Raw genomic sequence first — 27,166 nt, forward strand, 5'->3', positions numbered from 1 at the left:
TTAAACCTAACTAATCTAAGGACATCACACACATCCATGCCCGAGGCAGGATTCGAACCTGCGACCGTAGCAGTCGCGCGGTTCCAGACTGTAGCGCCTTTAACCGCATGGCCACCCCGGGCGGCGAACACAGCTTTCCGGTGCTCACTAACGAGGACCCTCTGCCGTGTTCAGTAACGAACGAGCGTTCTGTGGGATTATGAACTGTTGACCAGGAACTCGCTCACTTTTGCTATGAAAATGAAGCGATTTGTAGCACAGCATACAGAGAAAGCAGACACACCTACGCATTCTATGGATATGGGACACAGCTGGTTTCTACTGACGCACCAATAGGAATGCGAATCGATGCACATTGCCCGAAACAGATACAGTTCCATATGAGTTCACTCCTAATGCGTCGGTAAATGAATGTCCACATCTGGTTTCGTTATTAAAACTCAATTATACCTTACCCGGTATGAACTTAAAAATGCCGATCACTACTGTGCTGTGAAGAAATTGAAAAGGAAATGGTCGTCGAGAGGACTAACTCAGAATAAGGATGAAATGAAAAGCAAGGGTGGCAACATTAAGAGTGCATTGGGAATCCCACTGTTACACACAGGCGACACTGATCTATAATGACGATAGAAACTGGAGTCAACAAGGGTGACATAGGAGATCCAGTATTAGAATCAAAATTTTAAAAAGTTCTGGAAGAGCTGAGACGAAACAAGGCAGAAAGGATAGATAACATTCCTTCGCAGTTTCTGCCCTGTCCAGTCACATTAATGTTACCAGCTTTCAAAATTTCGAATAACAACCTTGTACAACATGGAACGCTTCTCGATTGGGTTTAAATCTGAGGAGTTTGGTGGCCAGTCCTGCTGGTAGATGCCATCGTGCTGAGGAAAAACCAACTGCATGTAGATGTGGACGTGGTCCCCAAAGATAGACACATACTTATATTGATCCATTGTGCCTTCCAGATTGACGAGATCACCCAGGGAACGCTGCGAAAACATACCCCAGACCATACATGTTGTAGGGTGTTCGCTTTCAGATGTTTCACGCCAAACACGCCAATAGCCGTCGCCCAGTGGAGCATAAAACGTGATTAATCTAAAAGGGCTCCTGTTCCTACTCGGCGGACGTCTAATTGCAAATTCCAGCCTTCGTCGCCAGTGAACAGCAGCATGAGTGCATGAACCATGCCCTGGGTGCAGAGGCCCATACGCAGCGCTATTCGCTGAACCGTAGTTGAGGAGACTCTATTGGTAGCCCCGTGGTTTATCTGGGCTGTTGCTCAACAGTTTCACGCCTATTTGTCGATACACTTCTCTGCAGTTGTTATTCACCTCTGTCATCAAAATTTCAAATTGCTCTGAGCACTATGGGACTTAACATCTGAGGTCATCAGTCCCCTAGAACTCAGAACTACTGAAACCTAACTAACCTAAGAATATCACACACATCCATGCCCGAGGCAGGATTCGAACCTGCGACCGTAGCAGTCGCGAGGTTCCAGACCGAAGCATCTAAAACCGCTCGGCCACAGTGGCCGGCACACCCCTGTCATCTATGACCCAGTTTTGGTTAGCGCCAATCTGACATGCACGGCGGCACGCAATCAGTTCACGAACGTAGCCGTTTCGGAAACACTTCCACCCTTTTACCGAGAGCGAGTGATCATGCTGTTTTGGACACCAGATAAATCAGTCCCTTCCCGCATTTCGACAACGACTGTCCCGTTTTCCGCGTTGCCCCCGACATGCTTTATATACCCTTTACTGCTAGTGCTGACACCTGCCGTCTGTGAGTGGTTCTTGCACGTAGGAATAGAATAAAGACGGCGGTCGCATTAACGTGACTGGAACGAATAAAAGCATTGGGAGAATGGCAGTCAAATGATATTGCGGTTGGCATGTAGGCGACATACCATCGGATGTTCCGAAAATATCACCCACGCAATTCCGAGAATAGTGAAGACCGATAAATGCGGAAACTATCGCACAATCAGCATAGAAGCTCGTGTATCCAAATTGCTGACAAGGATAACATAGGGAAGAATGTAAAAGAAGACTCACTCGGATTCCTACACCTTCCACCCCTCTGCCGGTGTGCCCCAAGGTTCCGTCCTCTCTCCTCTTCTCTACCTTCTTTACACGGCAGACATGCCGCAGCCTTCAGCACCCCCCCCCCTCCCCCCCACACCTTCTCCAATTTGCCAATGACACGGCCTTTCTTGCCCTCATCCCCACCTGGCAATGCTCCCAGCACCTTCTCCCATCTTGACCTGTTCATCACTTGGTGTAACCAGTGGCTGCTCAAGGTCAATCCTTCCAAAACCCAGGCGATCATTGTAGGCTAAACCACCCCTTCCTTCGGGCTCCTTGATTTTTATCTCACCATCTATAGCCATCCTATTACCCTTATCCCCACCTTCAGGTACCTTTGCGTCGCCCTTGACCGTCGCCTCTCCTGGACCTCCCATCTCCGGACTATCCAGGCACGCTCCTGACTCCGCCCCCTCAAGCTTCTTTTCGGCCGCAAATAGGATCTGGACACCTCCACAATTATCCACACCTATAAATCTCTCGTCCACCCCATCCTCTGTGATGCCCATCCCACTTGGATCTCCAAGCCTCCTACCTTCTACAAGTCCCTTCAAATCCTTGAACGCCATGCGCTCCACCTCGCTTATCGCAACTAACTCCCTTCCCCCACTTGAATCCTCTACGACTTAATCCCTTTCCCACACCTCCACCTCCTCCTTGAACAGATATGGATCCTTTACACATCCCGTAAACTTGATCCCCCACACCTGCTTGTCTGTCCCATCCTTTCCCAACACCGTCTGCTGCCGCGCCTGTATACCTGTATCCCACCCGCTCTCCATCTTACGCCACTCTATTCCCTTGTCCAAGGTGGCTTCTGTCAACTCCCCCTGCTGGATGATACCCTCGTCCCCTCCATCTAACCCTCCTACCAGATTTGATCCTCCCCTTCCTCCTCCTGTGTTTTTCCTCCATGACACCCTCTTTCCCTTCTCTCCCTCCTCCCTTCCTCTCACCTCCTCCATCCCTTCTCTCCCCACTTCTCGGGTTTACGCACCCCCCTACCTTCTCCCCTCCCCCTCCCTTCTTCTCTCCCACTGGCATCTCCCCCCCTCCCTTCTCCCCTCTTCTCTTCCCTCCCACCCGGTTTTTCGTGTGCACAGTGAGTTTTTAGTATGCCAGAGATCGTCGCCATTGTGATAGTGTTTGTTGACACATCCATTACTCAGTGTCTCTCATTCAGTGTTCTACCGTTCATGTGTGAAACTCTGTGTCTCCGTTGTGTACTATGCTGAACATTTTTATACAAACAGCGCATACGTGATCGCCTTCATTTATTTTAATATGACTATCTCCTGTTTTTATCCTCCATGTATGTTTGTTTATGTGTCTTCTTGTTTTTTGTATGTTTTTTCTGTGGCCAAGGAGTGGCATAGACAGGCCACTGCCAGCCTACCTTTTTGTAAAGGTGGTAAAATTACAATAAAGAAAAAAAGAAGACTGAGGATCCGTTAGATGATGCCTTTAAGTAAAGCAAAGGCACCAGAGAGGCAGTTCTGACATTGTGCTTGACGATGGAAGCAAAACTGAAGAAAAATCAACCCACGTTCTTGTGATTTGTCGACCTAGAGAAAACATTCGCCAATTCAAAACCATACCATTTGCGTTTAAGGCGTGAGACGTCAGAAAGCCGACACCCTGCAACAATCGTTGGAAGTCTCTGTGCCGGAGGAGAGTATTTTATGGTCTACGGGACGTTCTCGTATTATTCCCTGGATGAACTCGTCATTCCGGAAGGCACAATCTATCAACACAAGTATGTATCTATCCTCGGGACCAATTCCAACTTTACATGCAGTTTATTTATCCTGAACACATGGCATGTGCCAGAAGAAGTACACAACGTGTCACAGAACAGGCTGTGTACGTGCATGGTTCGAAGAGCACCACTAAGAGTTTAGCGTACTTCACCGGCCATGAGACTGCCCGGATTTAAAGCCAATCGAGAATCTGTGTGACCGCGTCGATCGGGCTATAAATTGTGAGAAAAATAGGAGTAAGCTACAGGGAAAGACAGATTATCTACCAAATGTACAAGGTTCAAGAGGAAACAATACGACTGCAAGACCAAGGATGACGTTCTCGGATTAAAATTGATCTAAGACAAGGATTCAGTGTTTCGTTCCTACCGTCCGTTTTACACATCGAAGAAGCAATGATGGAAATTAAACAAACATTTCAGAATGGGATTAAAATTCTGGGCGAAAGGATGTCAACGTAAGATCTATCTATGACATTGCTATCCTTTGAAAGTGGAGAAGGACTGCAGGATCTGTTGAATGGAGTGAACAGTCGAATTAGTGCAGAATATGGATTGGGGGTAAATCAGTAAAAGACAAACGTAGTTACAAGTAGCAGAAGTTAGGATAACGAGAAAGTGAGCATCAATAGTGGTGATAACCTGGCAGATGAATTTAAGAATTTCGTCTGTATTGGAAGAAGGAAGTCATAAACAGCAGACTATCACGGGGAAAGAGGGCACTCCTGGCCAAGAGAAGTCTAGTGGGCCTTAAGTTGAGGAAGGAATTTTTGAGAAAGTACGTTTGGAGCACAGTGAATCATGGACAGTGCGAAACCAGGAGCTGATGAGAATCGAAGCATTTGAGATATGGTGCTACAGAAGAACGTTGAACATTAGGCAGAGTGATGACGTAACAAATGGGGAGATTCTCCACAGATTCTGCGAAGAAAGAAGGAAAAGGAAAACAGTGACAAAAAGAAGGAGCCAGATAACAGGAGTGTGTTACGACCTCAGGGAACAACCTGCATGGTACTAGAGATAGGCGTAGAGTTAAAAGCTGGAGTGGAAGACTGAGTCTGGAAAAAGCTACGTCAAACAAATAATGGAGGTTGAAGTTCCTACTCTGAGTTGTAGAGATTAGCGCACGAGAGGAATTAGTAGTGCGCTGCATCAAACCATTCAGAAGACTAATCAATCAAAGGAAAGAAAAAAAGAAAAAAAATTAAAAAAGGCTGTGTTCTAAAGGAACTACTGCTTGTGGTGTTGGTGGTTTGACATCAGTTGTGTACGTTCTCCACAGTGAACGCAACATTACGAGGGGGTACCCAGAAGAAACGAGAATAATTTTTAGAAGCTATGTATTTTCGAATCGTTTACAATGGAAACTCATCCCCTTCCAGATATGCAACTCGTACATTTGTTCCACCGGTGCTTCCACTATTCGAAACACCTTTTGTAGTCATCTTTAGAGATTGAGATTTTCACTCTGCAGCGGAGTGTGCGCTGATATGAAACTTCCTGGCAGATTAAAACTGTGTGCAGGACCGAGACCCGAACTCGGGACCTTTGCCTTTCGCAGGCAAGTGCTCTACCAATTGAGCTACCCAAGAACGACTCACGCCCCCTCCTCACAGCTTTACTTCCGCCAGTATCTCGTCTCCTACCTTCCAAACTTTACAGAAGCTCTCTCTTCGCAGGAGAGTTTGGAAAGTAGGAGACGAGGTACTGGTGGAAGTAAAGCTGTGAGGACGGGGCGTGAGTCGTGATTGGGTAGCTCAGAGGGTTAGAGCACTTGCCCGCGAAAGGCAAAGGCTCCGAGTTCGAGTCTCGGTCCGGCATACAGTTTTAATCTTCCAGGAAGTTTGATCTTTAGAGACGGCTGACAGTTCCGCCCTCGTTTTTCTCTTGACTTTTTCATTGCTGTCAAATCAGTATCCTTTCATGCCTCTTTTCATGCGTAGAAGTAAGAAAAAGTGGCACGGAGTCAGGTCAGCAGAGTAAGGTGCGTGGGGCAGCGGAACCATGCCATTTTTAGGCAAAAACGTCTAACAGAGATGGCTGTGTGTGCCAGAGCGTTGTCGTACTGGAAGAAACAGTCTCCTGTCTACGACAAATCAGGCTGAAACGTGCTGCAAGATAACCCGATAATCTCTGACAGTTGATCAATTGTCTGTCGATGGTCTGCGAGCATAAGTTCTCAAATCTTTTCAATATTTTCGTCGATCCGTGCTGTTGATGGAGGTCCAGAACGAGGTTTACCATGAATCGCCATTTTCAATTCGACCAAACAGTTCGTACACCTCAGTTTTTCCCACAGCGTCATCTTGGTAATCTGTTTTCAACATTAAAACAGTTTCAGTGCCGTTTTTACCGAGTAGAAAACAAAATTTCACAGCTGCACGTTGTCCAGCTAAACATGCCACCATGAAAAACGAACCAAGAACAAAACGGCACTAGCAAAAACAATCACTGCAGATGGACAGAACAAGCCAGGTCGACAACACAGGCAGCACTGAACTGGCAATGAGTTCCGGTACACGCGCCTAGGAAAGAAATGTGTACTATAGAAGCTCCGCCCACGGAAATGTTAATCCGCTTGTTTTTGGGTACCCCCTCGCAAATTGGAGTTTGCTACATGAGTACCGGACGGAGTCGCGGCGCGAGGTGAGCTCGTATCTTCCTAGAGATGATGGACTGCACGAGAGGAATTAGTAGTCTGCTGTATCAAACCATTCAGAAGACTAATCACTCAAAGGAAAGAAAAGAAAGAAAAAATTAAAAAAGCCTGTGTTTTTAAAGAACTACTGCTTGTAGTGTTGGTGGTATTGACATCAATTGCGTACGTTCTCCATAGTGAACGCAACATTACGAGAGGGTACGCAAAAGAAATCGGAATTACTTTTAAAAACTATATGTTTTCGAATCGTTTACAAAACAACTATATCCCTTTCAAAATACGGTCCATTACAACTAATACGTATGTCCCACCGGTGCTTCCACTGTTCGAAACACTTTTTGTAGTCATCATTAGAGATGGCTGACAGCTCCGCCCTCCTTTTTTCTAGACTTTTTGATTGTTGTTAAATCGGTATCCTTTTACGCCCCTTTTCACATGTGGAAGTAAGAAAATGTTACACGAAGGCAGGTCAGGCGAGTAAATTATGTGCGGTAATTCGAGCAAACAACTCGTACACTTCGGTTTTTCCCATAGCGTCATCTTGGTAATCTGTTTTCAACATTAAAACAGTTTCAGTGCCGTTTTTACCGAGTAGAAAACAAAATTTCACAGCTGCACGTTGTCCAGCTAAACATGCCACCATGAAAAACGAACCAAGAACAAAACGGCACTAGCAAAAACAATCACTGCAGATGGACAGAACAAGCCAGGTCGACAACACAGGCAGCACTGAACTGGCAATGAGTTCCGGTACACACGCCTAGCGAAGAAATGCTTACTACACGATCTCCGCCCACGGCAGTGTTAATCCGATTGTTTGTGGGTACCCCCTCGCTAAATGGAGTTTGCTACATGAGTATCGCACAGAGTCGCAGAGCGTGGTGAGCTCGTACCTTCCTGGAGATGATGGAGTGGACGGTGGCGCGGCCGTCGCGCAGCATGAAGATGAACTTGGCGTTGGGGAAGAGCTCTGCCAGGTAGGCGGCAGACTTGAGCGTCAGCGGGTCCTTGTTGCAGAGCCGCGGCGCCGGCTCGCCGTGGCGCGCGATCACCTCCAGGCAGAAGGCCGCGATCGCCGAGTCCAGCACCTGCCGGCCAAACCGGGCACCACAGGCTGCAGCGTGTACAAAATAACTTGACCGGTTGCTGTGCGGAGGGTGTGGAAGGGGACCGATCAGTGTGGTGCGGAAGGGCATGTGCAGTTCGACAGCTGAAGCCTGTACGCTACAGCCCAGTGAGTCTGGAAACGATCACATCAGCAGGGCAGCTCATTAGAACTAATAATCCGGCAAATATAGACGTTCAAAGTCAGAACTTTCTACATTACTGAAAAAGAAGTTGTGGCATAAAATACTCTCAACCATAAAAAAAACATCCGCAGACGCACTGCCAGAAAAAAAGGTAAAACAAAGAAGGGGAAAAGTGGAGTGTAGCGGACGATGTTGATTACTATGGTAGTGCCAAATGTAAAACAAAGAACACGAGTCATGTCGAAATTCTGCATGTGTCACCACACATTGTGTTACTCTGCATTACCTAAATCTAATTATATATGACGGTAGTATCTGTTCCCGAAAGAACAGTTACCGTTGACGACCATGCAGCTTAGCTAGAAATGAAATGATAATTGAATGGACGCCATAGCTGCAAAGAGGCGTTCATTGGGGACATGTTGAAAAAGTGTGCCCCGACCGGGTCTCGAACCCGGGATCTCCTGCTTACACCGGTCGGGGCACACATTTTCAACATGTCCCCAATGAACGCCTCTTTGCAGCTATGGCGTCCATTCAATTATCATTTCATTTCTAGCTAAGCTGTATGGTCATCAACGGTATCTGTTCTTTCGGGAACAGATACTACTGTCATATATAGTTACAATATGCCTTCCCGGCCATTAACCCTCTTTTGTGAACGCACGCGCTATGCCCGAACTCGTACGGGACTTGGTAGATTAATCTGCCACGAGTAATGAATATGATGGGCAAACATCTATTAGGCGCAATACGAATGTAGTGGTGTGGACATGTTGGGAATGTGAGTCTCGCGGGGAGCGTGCAAGGGATAAGTCCACGCAGGCACACTATCCTCTGTGCCCTCGGTGGCTCAGATGGACACCGGCACGGTAACTCAGCGTGTTTGGTCAGAGGGTTAGCTGTCCTCTGTAATAAAAACTCTGAGTTAATGGATCAACGACGAACTGAAAAAAAAAGAAAAGATGGATTGAGCGTCTGCGGTCTAAGCAGGAGATCCCGGGTTCGAGACCCGTTGGGAGCACACATTTTCAACATGTCCCCAACGAAGTGTGTCAACGCCTCTTTGCAGATAGAGTGTCCATTGAATTATCATATCTAAATCTAATTATTTCTCCTTCTTGTACACATTTCCAGAAGTATTTAAACTCTTTCTTTACTAGCTATATTGTGCGACTGGAGTAGCTAGCGGTTCCTGAAACACTCTCAAGCACACTTTCTAATGGCATTGTTGCTATCTCGTTTGTCTGTTCTTACATGAATTTAATGGCACTGCACATAATCAGCATGGCTGAAAGTGCGCAGGATGGCAGGCGTCAGTCACGATGGGGGCCACAACTTCAGAACAGAAGGGACTCGACAAGCGCTCATGATGACTGTGAGTATCCGAGCAAAGGCCCAACCGAACAACTTTTTACTGTTAAATATTTACATTAATGGCAACACTTAGAAGGAGCACAGTGAATCTGTGTACACCGGAGAGTCAAAACATTATGACCACTTATGTAATACTTTGTTTTTCCGTCTTTGGAGTCGAATACGAGGGACATTTGAAAAGCCTGTGCAAAAATAAAAACTACTTATGTGTTTGAGGTAAACCTTTCACATTTTTCGACATAGTCTCATTTTAGACTTATACACATCGTCCAACGTTGTTCTAATTTTTTGACCCCTCCGAATAATAGGAATTGTACAAGTCTGCAAAATACACTACTGGCCTTTAAAATTGCTACAACAAGAAGAAATGCAGATGATAAACGGACAAATATATTATACTAGAACTGACATATGATTTACATTTTCACGCAATTTAGGTGCATAGGTCATGTGAAATCAGTACCCAGAACAACCACCTCTAGCCGTAATATCGGCCTTGATACGCCTGGGCATTGAGTCAAACAGAGCTTGGATAGCGTGTACAGGTACAGCTGCCCATGCAGCTTCAACACGATACCACAGTTCATCAAGAATACTGACTGGCGTATTGTGACAAGCCAGTTGCTCGGTCCCCATTGAACAGATGTTTTCAGTTGGTGAGAGATCTGGAGAATGTGCTGGCCAGGGCAACAGTCGAACATTTTCTGTATCCAGAAAGGCCCGTACAGGACCTGCAACATGCGGTCGTGCATTATCCTGCTGAAATGTAGGGTTTCGCAGGGATCGAATGAAGGGTAGAGCCACGGGTCGTAACACATCTGCAATGTAACGTCCACTGTTCAAAGTGCCGTCAACGCGAACAAGAGGTGACCTAGACTTGTAACCAATGGCACCACATACCATCACGCCGGGTGACGAATACACGCTTCCAATGTGCGTCGCCAAACACGGATGCGACCATCATGGTGCTGTAAACAGAACCTGGATTCACCCTAAAAAATGACGTTTTGCCATTCGTGCACCCAGGTTCGTCGTTGAGTACACCATCGCAGGCGCTCCCGTCTGTGATGCACCGTCAAGGGTAACCGCAGCCGTGATCTCCGAGCTGATAGTCCATGCTGCTGGAAACGTCGTCGAACTGTTCGTGCAAACGGTTGTTGTCTTGCAAACGTCCCCAACTGTTGACTCATGGATCGAGACGTGGCTGCACGATCCGTTACAGCTATGCGCAAAAGATGCCTGTCATCCCGACTGCTAGTGATTCGAGGCCGTTGGGATCCAGCACGGCGTTCCCTATTACCCTCCTGAACTCACCGATTCCATATTCTACTAACAGTCATTGGTTATCGACCAACGAGAGCAGCAATTTTACGATACGATAAAGCGCAATCGCGATAGTCTACAATCCGACATTTATCAAAGTCGGAAACGTGATGGTACGCATTTCTCCTCCTTACACGAGGCATCACAATAATGTTTCACCAGGCAACGCCGGTCAACTGCTGTTTGTGTATGAGAAATCGGTTGGAAACTTTCCTTATGTCAGCACGTTGTAGGTGTTGCTACCGGCGCCACCCTTGCGTGAATGCTCTGAAAAGATAATCATTTGCATATCACAGCATCCTCTTCCTGTCGGTTAAATTTCGCGTGTGTAGCACGTCATCTTCGTGGTGTAGCAATTTTAATGGCCAGTAGTGTAGCTATTAGTTGCTGCAATCATCTCCTCGTTTCCATAAAATCTTTGTCCCGCCAGCCATTACTTCCAATTGGGGAACAAATAGTAGTCAGAGGGAGCCAAGCTGGACAATAGGGAGGATGTGAAACGAGTTGTAATCTTATTTCCATTAATTCTGCCACCACAAATGCTGAGGTGAGTGCGGGTGCATTGTCGTGATGGCAAAGGACTTTTTTGCGGTCCAATCGCCGGCGTTTTTCTTGCAGCTCGGTTTTCAAACTGTCCAAAAACGATGAATAATGTGCACCTGTAATAGTCGATGAGGATTATTCCTTGCAAATCCCAAAAGACAGCCGCTATAACCTTTGCGGCCGACTTACTGGTCTTCGCCTTTTTTTTGGTGCAGATTCTCCCTTGGTAACCCATTGTTTAGACTGTTGTTTGGTCTCAGGAGTATAGTAATGTATCCTTGTTTCATCAACAGTGACGAAACGATGCTTAAAGTCCTGCGGATTCTTCCTGAACAGCTGCAAACAATCCTTGCAACACTTCACACGATTCCGTTTTTGGTCAAGCGTGAGCAATTGCGGCACCCATCTTGCGGGTAGCTTTCTGATGTCCAAATGTTTATGCCAAATATTATGTATCCGTTCATTCGAGATGTACTATCACTCTCACGCACCTTAACTCTTCTATCATCCATCACCATATCATGGATTTTATCAATGATTTCTGAACTTCTACTGGGAGTCCAGAACGTTCAGCATCACTGGTGCCCATATGGCCACTCCGAAAATTTTGAAACCACTTATAAACTGTTCTATTCGAAGGTACAGAGTCACTGTAAAATTAGTCAAGCTTCTCTTTAGTTTCCTGATGCGTTTTGCCTTTCATAAAGTAATGTTTAATCACCACACGAAATTCTTCTTTGGACGACAATCACTCGACTTCCTTGATTCACACGAATACCAAACGCAAAGAAATAGACCAATATGGCTGAAACTTTGTGTGCGTTCTTTCCAAAGATGCTACTAATTAAAAATGACCTCGATACGCGCCGGTGGTGCCGTCTCTCGGACTTTGCATGGACTTTTCAAATGCCCCTCGTACTTCATTGATTCCGCGTATCAGACATCCCACAATTCGTTAGTATGTCTGTGGAGGTATGTAGCACTACATGTCTACGCACAGGTCGTGTATTACGCGTAAATAACGGGCCACTGTTGATTTGCATACGCTGTAATGGTACCCGATAGCTACCCAGACGTGTTCCATAGGATTTATATCAGACGAATTCGATCGCCGATGTATCAACGTGAGTTCACTATAAAGCTACTCAATCCACTGCAGCACTGCTGTGGCTGCGAGATATGGTCAATTGTACTGCTTAAAGATGACATCGCCGTCGGGGAAGACGTCTGGCATGAAGGGATGCAGGCCGTTCGCAGTTGTCAGCATATCTTCTATTACTACCACAATTCCCATGCAAGCCCAGGAAAATGGCTCCCATAGTTTAACACTGCTCCGACCAACCTGCGCCTGGGGAGAACTGCACGTTTCTAACCGTCATTCACTTCGATGGCAGGGTTCGTGGAGACGACCATCGACCTAGTGTAGCCAAATTATGACTTACTCGAGAGCCGACACGTTTCCGTTGATCAACGGTCGAAACCCGATGGTACCGTGCCTATTGCAATTGGAATTAACGACGTCGTTGGATAGACATGTGAACACGCAGGGGTGGTCTGCTGCGGAGCTCCATGTATGATGAATGGTGTGCTTCGAAACACTTCTGCGTGCAAAAGCATTGTGCTTTTTCGACAGAGATGCCACAGATCACAGACAAGCCTCCGAACTCCACTTTCTGTGAAGAGTCGTGGACGTCCAACGATTTAGAGCCAAGTGATAGTTTCACTGTTCTTCTACCTCTTTCTGGAGATGCTCACGACAATAGCACATGAACATTCGGCCAGCTTCGCTGTTTTCGAGATAATCGTACACAGCCTCTGCGTAATAATAATCCGCCCTTTGTCAAAGTCACTTATCTCAATAGATTTCCCTATTTGCAACCCACATTTTCGCTAGCGTGATCCACCGTCCGTGTCTGCCCTGCCTACATACTTTTGTTACCGCGTCACGTGCCCACAACGCCACCAGGCGGCATCGGACGTTGCAGAGGGCAACGGTCATAATGTTTTGGCTGATCAGTGTACACGATCCTCCATTTCAAACTGATCTACTCATTGTTATTTTGCGGGGTATTTAAAATAAACCTGTCACATATTCCTACAGGAGGTAGTATTAGTCAAAACTAGAAGAAACATACCTACAACAATATGTCCCAAAACGAATATCTGATGAGAAAACAGCCAGTCCATCCTCTCATTCCCATCTGTCGTGTTACGTAGAAGACACCTTAGGCAGTGTTGAATGTAGATTACCACGCTTCCCCCCCCCCCCCCCCCCCCCCCCGTCCTTCTTCACAGTGAATCGCGCACTCCTGCAAATACACCTATATCTATTCGGAATGTGTGACGTACATCGGTCACATGCTCCTGTATATCCGCACACTGTCGATGGTTTGGGAATATACCACTGCATTTGAATATCCCCATAGGCACTAGTACAACGGATTCAGGTCCAGTGAACAGGAAGACCGTGCAGTCGGACTTCAGCGACCAATACGTTGCCCATGAAACGTTACGGAGTGTAATTGTCGCACCATTGGTAGAAGATGGGGTGGTGTCCCGTCGTACATAAAACACCATCGCTGTCTATCTGTAACGGTAACGTTCTCCAGTAGCGGTGCTAATTCAACACACAAAACTCTGCGACACTCAGCAGTTGTTTATATGTTTCCTTAAGTGTATGCCCCTGTGAGTACGTCACTGGTAATTGCTGTCCATGACGCTGAATGGGCCCTGATGCCGCACCTCCAAGACTGGTCGAGGATTTTCATCTCCACACGCGTGCATATTCTGGTAATATACTATGCGATTGCTTATGAATATGTCTCACAGTCAGGCTGTGAACAACGGGCCTTCAGCAACCTGTTATAGAATCCATTGTCAGACGTTGTACTCATTACAACCTTTTTCTGAGTGATCCGTCTTCCGATTTTTTGATGTGGCCTGCCACGAATTCCTCTCCCATACCAGTATCTTCATCTCAGAGAAGAGCTTACAACCTACGTCGTCAGTTATTTGTCGTATGTGTTCCAATCTCTGTCTTCTTTTGCTGTTTTATCCTCTAGAGCTCCCTCTAGTAGTATTGAAGTTATTCCCTGATATCTTCACACAACCCATACAATTTTGTCATTTCTTCTTGTCATTGTTTCCTATACTTTCCTTTCTGCAGAGAACTATCTCATTTCTTACCTTATCGGGCCATCAAATATTCGACGTTATTCTGCCGCACTACGAGTGCTTTGGGTCTCTTCTGTTGCGTATATCCCACAGTCCGTGATTCACTGCCATATACTGCTGCACTTCTAATGTTCGTTCTCATCTCGGAAATTTCTCCCTTACATAGGCCTATGTTTGATACTAGTAGACTTCTCTTGGCCAAGAATTTCCTTTTGGCTGTGGTAGTTTCTTTTCATATCCGCTGTGTTTCGTGCTTCATGGGTTATTTTGCTTTCAAGACAGCAGAGTTACTTAACGTCATCAACTTTGTGATCAACAATTCTGATGTTAAGTTTCTCGTTAGTCTCGTTTCTGCTATTTATCATTACTTTCCTGTTTCTTCGATTTACTCTCAATCCATATTCTGTACTCATTCCCTTCAACACATCGTGTAATTCTTCTTCACTTTCATTGAGGATAGCAATGTCATCAGCAAATGTGGTCATTCATATCTTTCCACCCTGAATTTTAAACCACTCTTGAACTATTCCCATTCCTTTATTTCGTCATTGCGTCTACAATATAGTCCGCCTCCATAGCTGAGTGGTCAGCGCGGCAGAATGTGATGCGCGGGGCCAGGGTTCGGTTCTCGACTGGGTTGGCATTTTCTCCGCTTTGTGTTGTCCTTATCATTACATCATTTTCATCCACCTGCAAGTCGCCGAAATGGCGACGACTAAAAAGACTTGCACCAGGCGATCGGTCTACCTAGCGGGAGGCCCTCGCCACACGACATTTCATTTCATTTCATCTACAGTGCACACACCGAACAGTAGGAACGATCTCTGTCTTTCACCCTTTTCAATCCGGGCACTTCGTTCTTGGTCTCTCAGTCTCATTGTTCCCTCCGGATTCTTGTACATTTTGTATATTACTCGTCTTTCGCTATTCTCAGAATTTCGAATAATTTGCACCATTACCCGGTGTAGAAGGCTTTTTTTATAGGCCTTGTTTTCCTGCTTTGGACTGCCGTAACAGATATGTCGTGTTAAAGGTCTAAGAACTTTCAGCATTCTACTCGATGATGGCATAAAAGTCAAAATATAAATTGTACAGAAAATAAATACATTAATACAAAGTTAAATGGCGGCTTATTGTTTCAACCAGAACAACAAAAACCTATGAAAGTGTTTTGATTTTTCTTCAACCTTTCTTCCATTATCAAGCGCAACGTTAGGACAGCCTGTCTGGTGCCTTTGCCTCTCCTAAAGTAAAACAGATTTCTAATCGATTTATATTGCTGTATTGTCCCTGCACATTTTTGTATTTCCTCTTTTTATTTATAAACTGAAGTACTTCTGTTTCTTCGCAGTTACCGTCCTTGTACCTTCTAACTATGTTGTCTGTCTAGCATCTGTGATTGCTTTTCTTCGGACGGTTCTCTTACACTTCAGTCTACTGTTTATCATTTCTAAATTGCGATCTTGGTCTGTATCTGCTACAATGCAATATCTGATTTCCGAATCTCTGTCTGCCCATGCGCGTTTTTAAAGTAAACCTCCCCCTCTTGTGATTAGTGAATAGAGTATTCACTATTATTGGCTGAAATTTATTGCGGATATCAATTAGTCTTCTTTCTCTCTCACTCCTACCACCAAACTCATATTCTCCCGTAACCCTTTTTTTCTACTCCTTGCCCCACAATCGAATTCTACTACACCATGACATTTTCATCTATATTGAATTATTCGAATATTTTCAGATAATTTCTCTATCTCTTCATCTTCTGCTTGCGACATCCGCATGTGTTCCTGAACTATTTTTGTCGGCATTGGTTTGCTATCGATTCTGATGAGAACTACCCTATCACTCAAGTGTTCGCAGTGACTCACTCTTTGCTCTACATTCCAATTAATAACGAATGTTACTTCCATTATACCATTTTTTGCTGCTGTTGCTATTTCCCTGTACAGATCTTTGTTCAACATTCCAATTAATAACGAATGTAACTCCCGTTATACCATTTTTTGCTGCTGTTGATATTACCCTGCACACATCTGACTAGAAATCCTTGTCTTCTCTCCATTTCACTTCTCCTACTCCCGCTATATTTAGACTGAGCCTTTGCACTTCTCTTTCCATATTTTATTGCTTCCCTAACACGTTCCAAATTCTGAGAATCCACAGTCCGACTCGTCGGGTGATATCCTTTCGTTGGCTACATCATCTTTTTCTCATGATCGCGTCTATCTTTGCAGTCCGCTCCCTGAGATCCGAACTGTGGACTATCTCGGTATCTTTGCCAAAGGAGAGATAATCATGACACTTTCAATTACAGGCCACATGTCCTCTGGATACGGATTATGTATCTTTAATGCCGTGGTTTCCATTATCTTCTGAATCGTCATGCCATTGATCATTCCTCCGCCGTTGAAGTGTAGTTTCCCACACCAAGAGTAGGAGAGTCCCCTTAGCTCCTCTACGCTTCTACGCCGTCTTTGACAAGGCCATTGGCAGGACGAAGGTGACTTCTTATACTGGAAGTATTTTCCCGCCATTGCTGACGAAATCGATAGCGGGGATTGAACCCAGGACTGAACATGTTTTGATTACCTTTGAGAGACACTACCACGAGTCCATACGAAAGTGATAAAGGAATTTCTTGTTCAGAACTGTCCGCACAAGAGAATCGTTGAGACCGAACAGCAACTCCAATTTTTCTTACACTTGTTTATCATTCATTTTCTGCATGTCGAGATAACTTGCTCCCTTATCTGCAACGTGGAAACTACGCGGGGCCTACCGCAGTCTATTGTCCTAGCTGTAAATAATCCTTCGGGGAATAGCCTGCAGAATAATTTGGCAGATGGACTGGTGCACGCCTTGTGACCACTTGCCAGCCCTGCAGCAGCTGCCGCGGCGTGTTTACCTCTTTAGAGAGTCCAGCCTCCTCGAGCCTGACGCTCTCCTTCTGCGACTTGAGCCAGTGGGAGCGCATCTGCAGGATGCGGGGGATCACGCGCGTCTCCTGGCCGCACCTGCAAACGGGCAACACCAAACAACCACCTGCTGAGTACACAGACCACACACGTCATTGTACACATTATGGAATCATCTCTTCAAGCACTATTTATGTCAAGGTTTTAATAACATTGCCTGACAGAAAAAACTGAAGCATCAAAAGGGGAGGAGGAAACGAAACCTCACAGGCTGAGATGATATGTGATGTAACTTCATTGGTTACAAAATCGAGCAAAATTTACAAAGAATAGGGTAGCGTGACGCCACTTGTCAGCGTGACATTGCACTCGTTCTGGCTTGGATGTATGCAGTGAACGATAAGAAGAGGATTGCTACAGAGTAGTGCAGCAGCTGTCGTCGTAGGGAAGCTGGATAGGTGTAGAAATCACTAGCGAACATGTAGCTACAATAAACAGAAGTTTTACTTGTAATTTTCTCTGAGGATTGCAAAATACTTTACAAAAGAAGTCCATCCATTATAAGGAGCTAACTAAGCGTCATGCAGTGAGAGGTTTCATCTACTAACACATGACCGAACTATCGAAAGCTAAAACTAAAGACTGTTGAAGATTGCAAGAGAGACTCGGCCGAGTAGCCGCCGCTGGCCATCCTATATCGTGGCGGCAGAGGGCGCTCGTAGTTGGAACTGCTGAAGGCGTGGCTCAGCGGCCGCGCATCATTGGACCCAACGGGTCAGAATATGTCGGAAACATGCGTTTCCGTGTCCAGCTCTCAGGCACTCGAAGAGAGGACTGGGGTTCAGCCAGAGAGTGTGTGGACTTCACTGAAATCCAATGTGCGGTGGGAACATACCAACCGTTCAAGTCACCTGGCCAAGATATAATCTTTCCAGCTCACCTGCAACAGGCAGGAGAGAATCTCATAAGAGTCCTATGCAGGTTATTCAGTGTTAGCCTAGCAGTTGGAATCATTCCCAATGCTTGGAGGGAAGATTGTCTTGTTTCCAAAGCCAGGGAGAACTAATCATACCAAGGCCAAGGATATGAGACCAATCAGTCTGTCCTCCTTCATTCTCAAAACATTGGAAAAACTGGTTAATGTATACGTTGGGGAGAGGAGACTAATTAGGGCCCCTCTACTTTCAAACCTGCACATTAACTAGGTAAATCATGTGAGACAGCTCTCCAACAACTCATCAGGAAGGTGGAGAAAGCACTTCACTTCCAAGAAATAGCCCTCTGCATCTTCCTATCGAAGGAGCCATCAGTAACACGACCTTCGATTCCATGGTAAGGGCAGCAGAGGTGCATGACCTGGGGACCACTATATGCTAGTGGTGAACGACCTCATTGAGTGAACCGTGTGTGGCTCGTGTTCGTGCCATATCTCTTTGACATCCTGTTTTTACCATACTGACACCTCATCTTAATTTTCAATTACTGGTGTCACTGAGTTGCTGCCTTGCCTGCCCGTGAGTGGCAGCAGCAGCACTTATCCATATAGATCCTGCCGTATTACCTTTGCTGGACTGCTGTTACTTCCCGGTCGTAGTGTGTTGTGACTTGGTTCGGACCTGGCAGTGTTAGAGTTGGCACGCGGCGCAAGTTCAGTCGGAGCGCAGCAGCAGTGAGACCCGGACCGCCATGACTCGCCCGACGGTTGCCGACACATATGGTTGGAGTGGGGACGACTCTGGTTGGTCGTCGGTCGGTCGTCTTGCCAGATGACGTGTATTTGGCTGGCGATTGCTTATGGGTTGGCTGGGTGTACCGATGTGTGTTTCGTCCCTGTTATTGAACAGTCTCTGCCGTTAGCATTGTATAGTTCTTCGTGCAAGTGTTCGTGAAAGTGTGTGTAGTTTGTATGATTTTGACTGACAAGCTATTTTAAATGTTCTCGGCGTACTGGCTCAGGTGTAAGTCGGCTGGCGTGGAGCAGTGAGGAATCTCGGCAGGGCGTAGTTTGGCCGGGGCCTGCTGGCGGTTTCTACGTGGTGTCGGAGAGTGTGGCGCTGTTCCCATTGCTACGACGTCCATGGCGCACCGACCCTGGACACGACAGTTGAGTTTTGATTTAACCTGCCAACAAGTCAAGACTGTTCACATTGTGGCGTTTGGAGTTCGTTGTCGGCTGTTGGGATATTCCCACGAGCAACAACTTGGTTTACAAGTTAGAAAATTCTAACCACCCTCGGGTGGAGTTTTGGGCGCCAATATCTTCTGTGTTGTTCTGTTGAACTCCCTGTTGTGCCCTGGTCGGGTGAAGTGGAAATTATCTTGTCGCTGGGTCCGCTGACTGTCGCTCGGTTGGGTTGTCGTCGGATCGTGAATGGTTGGCCCGGCTGCCTGTCTTACCTAAGTGAGCGTTAGTGTTTGAATTACAGGCCAACCCTCGAACATCTGGGCATCCTTGTGTGTACTATCTTATTTTTTTTAACTTGTTCTTGTTGTTCGTACTTGTATGGTTTCTAGGCTGGTTTTGTGTTTTAAATGAGAGTTATTTTACTCTTAAGGCCCTAGCGTACTTTAAAGTACTGTTTCACGTAAGCTCTTTGGCATTTTAAAATTTTTTTTGAATTTTTAAGTCTTCGGCCTTCAGCCGGTTTGAGTTTCAGTTGTTTGTTCTTAAGGCTTTCAGCCTAAATTAAAGAACTGTTTTACCTAAGGACTTTGGTACTAAGAAAAAATTGTGTTTTGGAGTTTTAAGCGTTTGGCCTTCAGCCGATTTGAATTTAACTTCTTTACTTCATCCTAACTAAAGAACTGTTTTGAGATAAGACTTTTAAATTTCTAATTATGCTTGCGTTTTAAGTTATTGGCCTTCAGCTATTTTTAAATTAAAGTGGCTTTCAGCCAGTAATTAAGTACCTAACATTAAAGCTGTGTGTTTGGAATATTTTTTGGGCTCTTGTAATTTTAGACAGTGCTTCTGCCAAGGATAAGCAGATGACCTGGTCATAGTAATACTTGGCAAATATACTGACACAGTTAGAAATATGGGACAAGGAGGTTTGGACATTGTGCAAAATTGGTGCATTAAACAGGATCTGAGGGTTAATCCTAAGAAGACTGTTGTGGTGCCATTTATGAAGAGACATATTCAACACTCAAGTTGGAATCTAGAGCTCTTCGATGAAACTCTACCTGTGAGTGGGATAGTGAAATATCTAGGGGTAATCTTAGATGAGAAGCTAACGTGAATCCCTCACATTAAGTGTATTTGCTCCAAGGCAAAAAGTTCTCTAGTGAGTACTAGAAGGGCTAGTGGCAAAAAAGCCCCAGGGGTATGCACTGGATATACACCGCAGTGGTCAGATCTAGGATTTCCTATGGGGCTATAGTGCCGTGGAAGAAGGTAGAACAGCGTGTTGCACCTAAGGAGCTTTCTAAGGTGGAGAGACTGGCATGCTTAGCCGTAACAGACAAAATTAGCAGCACACCAAACGCTGGGATGGAAACCATGCTGGACTACACCTTTGGGTCAAGATGGAGGTAGCAGCTGGGGGATACAGACTTAAAACTGGTAAAAACTTGATCTCATTGACAGATCCAGTATCACACACTAAGATAATGAGTGAGGTAAATATAGGAATGGCTGGGGAAATGCCAGTCAATTATATAATAACTCCCAATTGCTTCAACAAGCCTTACAATATAATAATTGAAAGCAGGGAGCAGAGGGAAAAAACAGTTCGACACCGTATGGGGAATATTGTTTGGTTCACTTATGGGTCGAAATCAGACCAAGGCATTGGGGCAGGGGTGTACAGTGCTCAGCCAAGACTGGAGGGCATCATCTCTCTAGGAAAACTGGCCTCGGTATTCCAAGCTGAAGTTACTGCAGTCAGGGCATGTGTGGAGGAGGATATGCGTAGGTGCTACAAGGACCGTAGCATCTATATCTATTCGGCCAGACAGCCTTGAAATCACTGGAAGCTCCTGCAACGAATCTAGGATTGTTGCAGAATGTCACAGGGCTCTGGTGGAGCTAGGGGTAAGCAATAGGGTAAACCTAGTGTGGGTCCATGGCCACTCAGGGATCTGTGGCAATGAACAACCCGACAGATTGGCCAGGATGGGGGCAACGACTCCATTTGTTGGACCGGAACTTGTCCTGACAATCAGCAAGGCTATGATTAAACTAGAACTACAGAACTGGCTTAGGAAACACCACATAGAGTATTGGACCAAGGCTCATAAACAATAACATGGTAAGGCAATGATGCCCAAATCATGCTTTGAAACAAGCTCCGTAATCCTGGGATTGAACAGGAAAGAGATCAAACTCATGACTGGATTTGTGACCAACCATGGGAATTTCAAACAACACCTGCACACAATGGGTGTAACGGAAGAATACCCTAAATGTAGGATCTGTGATGTGGGTGAAGAAACTACATCACTCCTAATCTTCGAATGCAGGGCATTGGAGAGAAAAAGATAGAGAATCTTCGGAACAACTAGACCTGAAGAAATTGTGTCTAACAAAAAACTCCTAAAGGGACTCCTTGCACCATTTAAGGGCATTGGTTGGCTTTAATAGATATACAGGGAGCGATACCGCACAATAAACTCGATTTCGGTGCGGGCAGTGGCGGGTTAGACCTAAGCTATTTTAGATTCCCTGTCAAAACCAAATCAGATCAAATCAGAAGGTAATTGTAGTGCCATGCACGTGCAAGAAGAACTAAGGCAATAAGATTATTGAAGCTTATAATAGGACGAGAAACTGAGGGAAGAAGGGGAAGAGGACGATCCACGAGTACATGATACTAAAATGTACATTGATAAAGAAAATACTTAGTGTAGAAGAAGGGGATGTACAAGATCGAAATAAATGGAGGAAATTGTTAAAGATATAGTGCTGGATACTTGTGTACTACTACGTTAAAATTTCTAAGCCAATGTTATGTTGCAGAAAAATCTCGTTCTGTGGAAACCTCAGATAATAATAATTTCAGTATTAATTTTCTTCTTCGTTACATTAAAGCAGAAAGCTTGAGTGTGAACCAGTGCTTCCTGCTTCAATAATTAGTATTACAGCATGTTTGTGAAATTTCTCATATAAAAATGCCAGTGACTATGGGAGCTATCTCATTTGTTATACTTATCATTTTTGATAGCACTAATTACTACAAAGTAATGCAACAAAACACATTTTATCACTGGTATGACAAATGTCGATTTGAAAAACAGGTGTAAACGATTTCTTCACAAGCATTTGACTTTAACTCTCTCCTATCTTCGTATCAATGTGAAATGATCTTTCCTGGTGATCCCCTTATTATTCCCAATTTTTTGTAGTTAGCTTGAATTCCCTATTTGTTTCTGTAGACGAGTTGACGGATGCAAAAACTATTAACTCGTGCTCTATCCACTCTAGCTGGTCAGGGAGATAAAATCGTTCACTCAAATGCATGTTCTTATGAACGTGATTTCCTTCTTCATAGACTTGCTTCTTAATATTTTCGGGATATCGTCAACTGCCTTTGTTACGTAATATTGAAATTATTGCAGTGGGCAGATTCATATACATCGCTGTCCGGCTGTGATGATGGACTCAATCGACCACTCTAAAATTAAATGAATTTTATGAAAGCGCTTGGCAGAACATGACAACAATTTAGAAAAGGAAACACTGTCCTAAGATTCTACAAAATATATTACAGAACATTAGGAAAGAGTTTCCTATTTAATACTAAATAATATTTTGGTAATCCAACTTTTTAAGTTGAAATTATTAATAGCGTAATGGGCACTGCATCGTTCAGGATAGCACTACAAAATTCCATACGAATCCTCATTATATTTAACTATGGTCAACAACATTCTGATGCAATGCGAATAGAGTATCACTTAATTAAAGCTCATCTACGTAAATGCGAACATTTTCAATTGAGGGCAGATCCAGAATAGTCAAAATTCAGTATAGCACAAATTAATCGGTGACTTGCAAATGAAGTGGAAATGAAACGAAAATGACATACTAATTGACACGTTTATATTAGCACGTATTCAAGCATATACATTTATTACTGTTGCCACAGTATGATTGGAAAGCGCTTTCAATAATCTCTAATAAACTGGCCACATTGGTGGGATGTGGCTATATCAAACAAAGGGAATCTATATGGAAAACTCCGTGAGCATAATGCAGCTTGAATGCGTTTCGTATAAAATGTCTTCGCTAACTGACCACTAGAGCGTTAATAATGTCAGTTATTAAACACGAAAGCTGGAAAATTGAGGCTTAGCCGACTGGTAGTTAGAGAGAGAACACAAGCTCTAACTGGATAAAGATAAGGCAGGAAAGTGGTTCTGTGCTTCTCAGAGAAATAATCGTGGTATTCGCCTTAAGCGAGATTTAGGAAATTCACGGTAAGTGTAAGACTGGATGGGCAGACTAACATTCCAACACCGGCCCTTCTGAACGTAAGTCCATTGTCTTACTCAAAGCACTTCCTTGTTCGAAGTGAATTGCTAAAACACTATTCTGTCAACAGAAGAAGCGTGACAATGTATAGGGACGATAAAAACTTAGGATGTGCCTAGATACTGAACAGGAACGCAAGGAAACTGGTAAACTAACGTTGTAGCCTCCCTGAAGTTCAGCAGAAAAAAAGGAAACTTCTACCCGATGCTACTATCATTAGAGTAATTCAGTTTTATGTAAAGGATTAATACAGTCAAATATGCTCTGCAACAACAGATTTTGTTCAGGTAAAATAACCCGAAGTAACATTTTGCCTATATGCAAAGGAGGTTGGTCTTATGTAACTACTTAGAACTATTTGTTGCATTTCTTGGGTAACTATGTGCAGTGAAAACTGCATTTTCAGTACTAGCAAAACTGTTATAAGGTGACCATATCTTAAGAAAACTCGATGTCATCCCACAGTTTACTAGTTTCCAAATAGCTAAAGCTATTGTACAGATAAACAAGACCATCGTGAACCAAATCCAATTTTTATGTAGAAGTTAGAGAAGAAGAAACCCTGTAAAAAAGGAAATTGTTTAATGGAATATTATACTCATCGGCGCATCGTTTGTAGTCATGTGGTGCAATAATCTGACCTCAGCATCAACTCAAATGTAACTCAGAACAGTATATAAACATGCGTAGAAGAATAATTCTTACGAGATAAACACTAAGAAATTCCAGTGATTAGAATTAAAAGTTGGTTAGCAGTATCTAATGTCTCCAAAGCAAATTATATGTCTGCTAGTCAGAATAGCTATTGTGTCAGTGGTTGCAGTAAGTACCGCTGCAAATGTATTGCTATCGCTGCTACATTTCAACTGTTAAACAAATTCTTACCAGAAAAGAAGACGTTAAAAGATCACTCTGATTTTATATTTAGATAGAGATAGTCGTATTACATGACGGGAGTCGGAATCAGCCATTTTGTTCAAACTTATTCGATGTATCTCCACGATTAATATTGACGTGACAGTATCCGATACTGATTTAAGATTACGACAGATAAATTAGTGAGACTGTTGCACGCAATTATTGGCTTTCTGAGATTAACTAACCTGTATATTAATCTCTTTCCTCATAACTGAGACGACTTGTGAGGTATAATATTAGTTGCTGGCTCATGTTCAAGCGTAACAGAGCACGCATCTTCGGCATTTTTTTTTTGTTTCGTGCTAATCTATACTTCTTTACAAATGTGACGTCAGTTCTTTCTGTTACGCTTTTACGACTATACCGCTTACCCGATTTTGATAAAATCTGGAGTGGGGGAGGTTGAACGTTGATGAAGAACACAGGCTACTTTAGAAAGGGTGTAGTAAAATATATTTACTGATTTGAAGAATATAACGCGAAATATGGGACAATAATTACTCTTTGAAAAAGCTATTTACTCGTTGACTTAGGAAATAAATCATATCCGTGGACATGTTCTACATAATACAACATAATGACTACAGTGCTATTACAATCCTCTACGTGTTTAATCCATACTTCCATACTAATACCAATCACAAGCCCGTCACATTTTAGCCACTGAGCGTCATGCCAACTTTCTTGTTGCTGTTAAATTTTCATGCACAGCTCGTTGTCAGGTGGTTAGCCTTGCTTTATCTGATCATGGATTCGTAGGTTTAGTTCCCGTTCGGTTCGCTTTTTCTCTGCTCGCGTCTAGATGTGTGCGTTGTTCTCATCATCATTTTGTCGTCACCGACGCGCAAGTCACCGAAGTGGAGTGAAGTAAATAGACAAGCACCAAGCTCCTGAACATCCCAACTAGGGTCTCCTGGCCAATTAAGCCACACACACATTTCATTTTACTGATACACCAGCGCAGCCGTGTGAAACAGCTATAATACAGTGCTTATACAATCCTTAACGTGTTTAATCCATGCCAGTCCACAATTGCATACTGATATTATAAATGCGAAACTAACACTGGCTGTTACCTTTTCACGGCTAAACCACTGAACCATATCCACTAAATGTGGTGTGAGATAGCTGGAACCGCGATAAAGAAGATAGGCTACTTTACAGCTCTATGGTATAAGATACTTACTAATTTGAAGAATTTTACGCAAATTAAGGAAAAATATCTACTCTTTGAAAAAAACTATTTACTTTTCACTCCTGGACTTTATCATATTTCCGAAAACGCTGCTATTGGTTGACATGTTCTACGTAATACGATTCAAGTATTCACGACTCTACCGCGAACTAATTCCGGTGGTATTTGATATGGAAATAGTTTCAAACCTGAGGAAGATCATAGGCTACTTTATAACGCTGTATCTTTTTGAGTGTTACTGTTATTGTTGTGGTCTTCAGTCCAGAGACTGGTTTAATGCAGCTGTCCATGCTACTCTATCCTGTGCAAGCTTCTTCATCTCCCCGTACCTACCGCAACCTACATCCTTCTGAATCTGTTTAGTGTATCCATCCCTTGGTTTCCCTCTACGATTTTTACCCTCCACGCTGTCCTCCAATAGTAAATTGGTGATACCTTGATGCCTCAGAATATGCCCTACCAACCGATCCCTTCTTCTAGTCAAGTTGTGCTACAAATTTCTCCTCTCTCCAATTCTATTCAATACCTCCTCATTAGTTATGTGATCTACCCATCCAATCTTCAGCATTCCTCTGCAACACCAAATTTCGAAAGCTTCTATTCTCTTCTTGTCTAAACTATTTATCGTCCACGTCTCACTTCCATACATGGCTACACTCCATACAAATACTTTCAGAAAGCACTTCCTGACACTTAAATCTATACTCGATGTTAACAAATTTCTCTTCTTCAGAAACGCTTTCCTTGCCATTGCCAGTCTACATTTTATATCCTCTCTACTTCGACCATCGTCAGTTATTTTGCTCCCCAAATGGCAAAACTCCTTTACTACTTTAAGTGTCTCATTACCTAATCTAATTCCCGCAGCGTCACCTGACTTAATTACACTACATTCCATTATCCTCGTTTTGCTTTTGTTGATGTTCATCTTGTACCCTCCTTTCAAGACATTGTCCATTCCGTTCAACTGCTCTTCCAAGTCCTTTGCTGTCTGTGACAGAATTACAATGTCATCGGCGAACCTCAAAGTTTTTATTTCTTCTCCATGGATTTTAATACCTACTCCGAACTTTTCTTTCGTTTCCTTTACTGCTTGCTCAATATACAGATTGAATAGCATCGGGGAGAGGCTACAACCCTGTCTCACTCCCTTCCCAACCACTGCGTCCTTTCATATCCCTCGACTCTTATAACTGCCATCTGCTTTCTGTACAAATTGTAAATAGCCTTTCGCTCCCTGTATTTTACCCCTGCCACCCTCAGAATTTGAAAGAGAGTATTCCAGTCAACATTGTCAAAAGCTTTCTCTAAGTCTACAAATGCTAGAAACATAGATTTGTCTGTCTTTAATCTATTTTCTAAGAGAAGTTGTAGGGGTCAGTATTACCCCACTTGTTCCAATATTTCTACGGAATCCAAACTGATCTTCCCCGAGGTCGGCTTCTACCAGTTTTTCCATTCGTCTGTAAAGAATTC

The 27,166-nt window shown here is 44.1% G+C and overlaps 1 protein-coding gene across 1 annotated transcript in view; it reads right to left on the reverse strand.

Moving 5' to 3' along the window:
* The window catches only part of LOC126467957 (protein-tyrosine sulfotransferase-like), a 148,808-nt gene that overhangs the window by 46,528 nt on the left and 75,114 nt on the right, over window positions 1-27,166 (reverse strand). The window contains exons 3-4 of the mRNA XM_050096514.1: window positions 17,093-17,201; window positions 7,411-7,605 (exon numbers count right to left, since the gene is read on the reverse strand). Coding sequence (XP_049952471.1) covers window positions 7,411-7,605; window positions 17,093-17,201 — 304 coding nt within the window. The remainder of the gene's footprint in view (window positions 1-7,410; window positions 7,606-17,092; window positions 17,202-27,166) is intronic.

The sequence above is a fragment of the Schistocerca serialis genome, chromosome 1, assembly GCF_023864345.2.
Source record: "Schistocerca serialis cubense isolate TAMUIC-IGC-003099 chromosome 1, iqSchSeri2.2, whole genome shotgun sequence".
In the NCBI taxonomy this organism is placed as follows: domain Eukaryota; kingdom Metazoa; phylum Arthropoda; class Insecta; order Orthoptera; family Acrididae; genus Schistocerca; species Schistocerca serialis.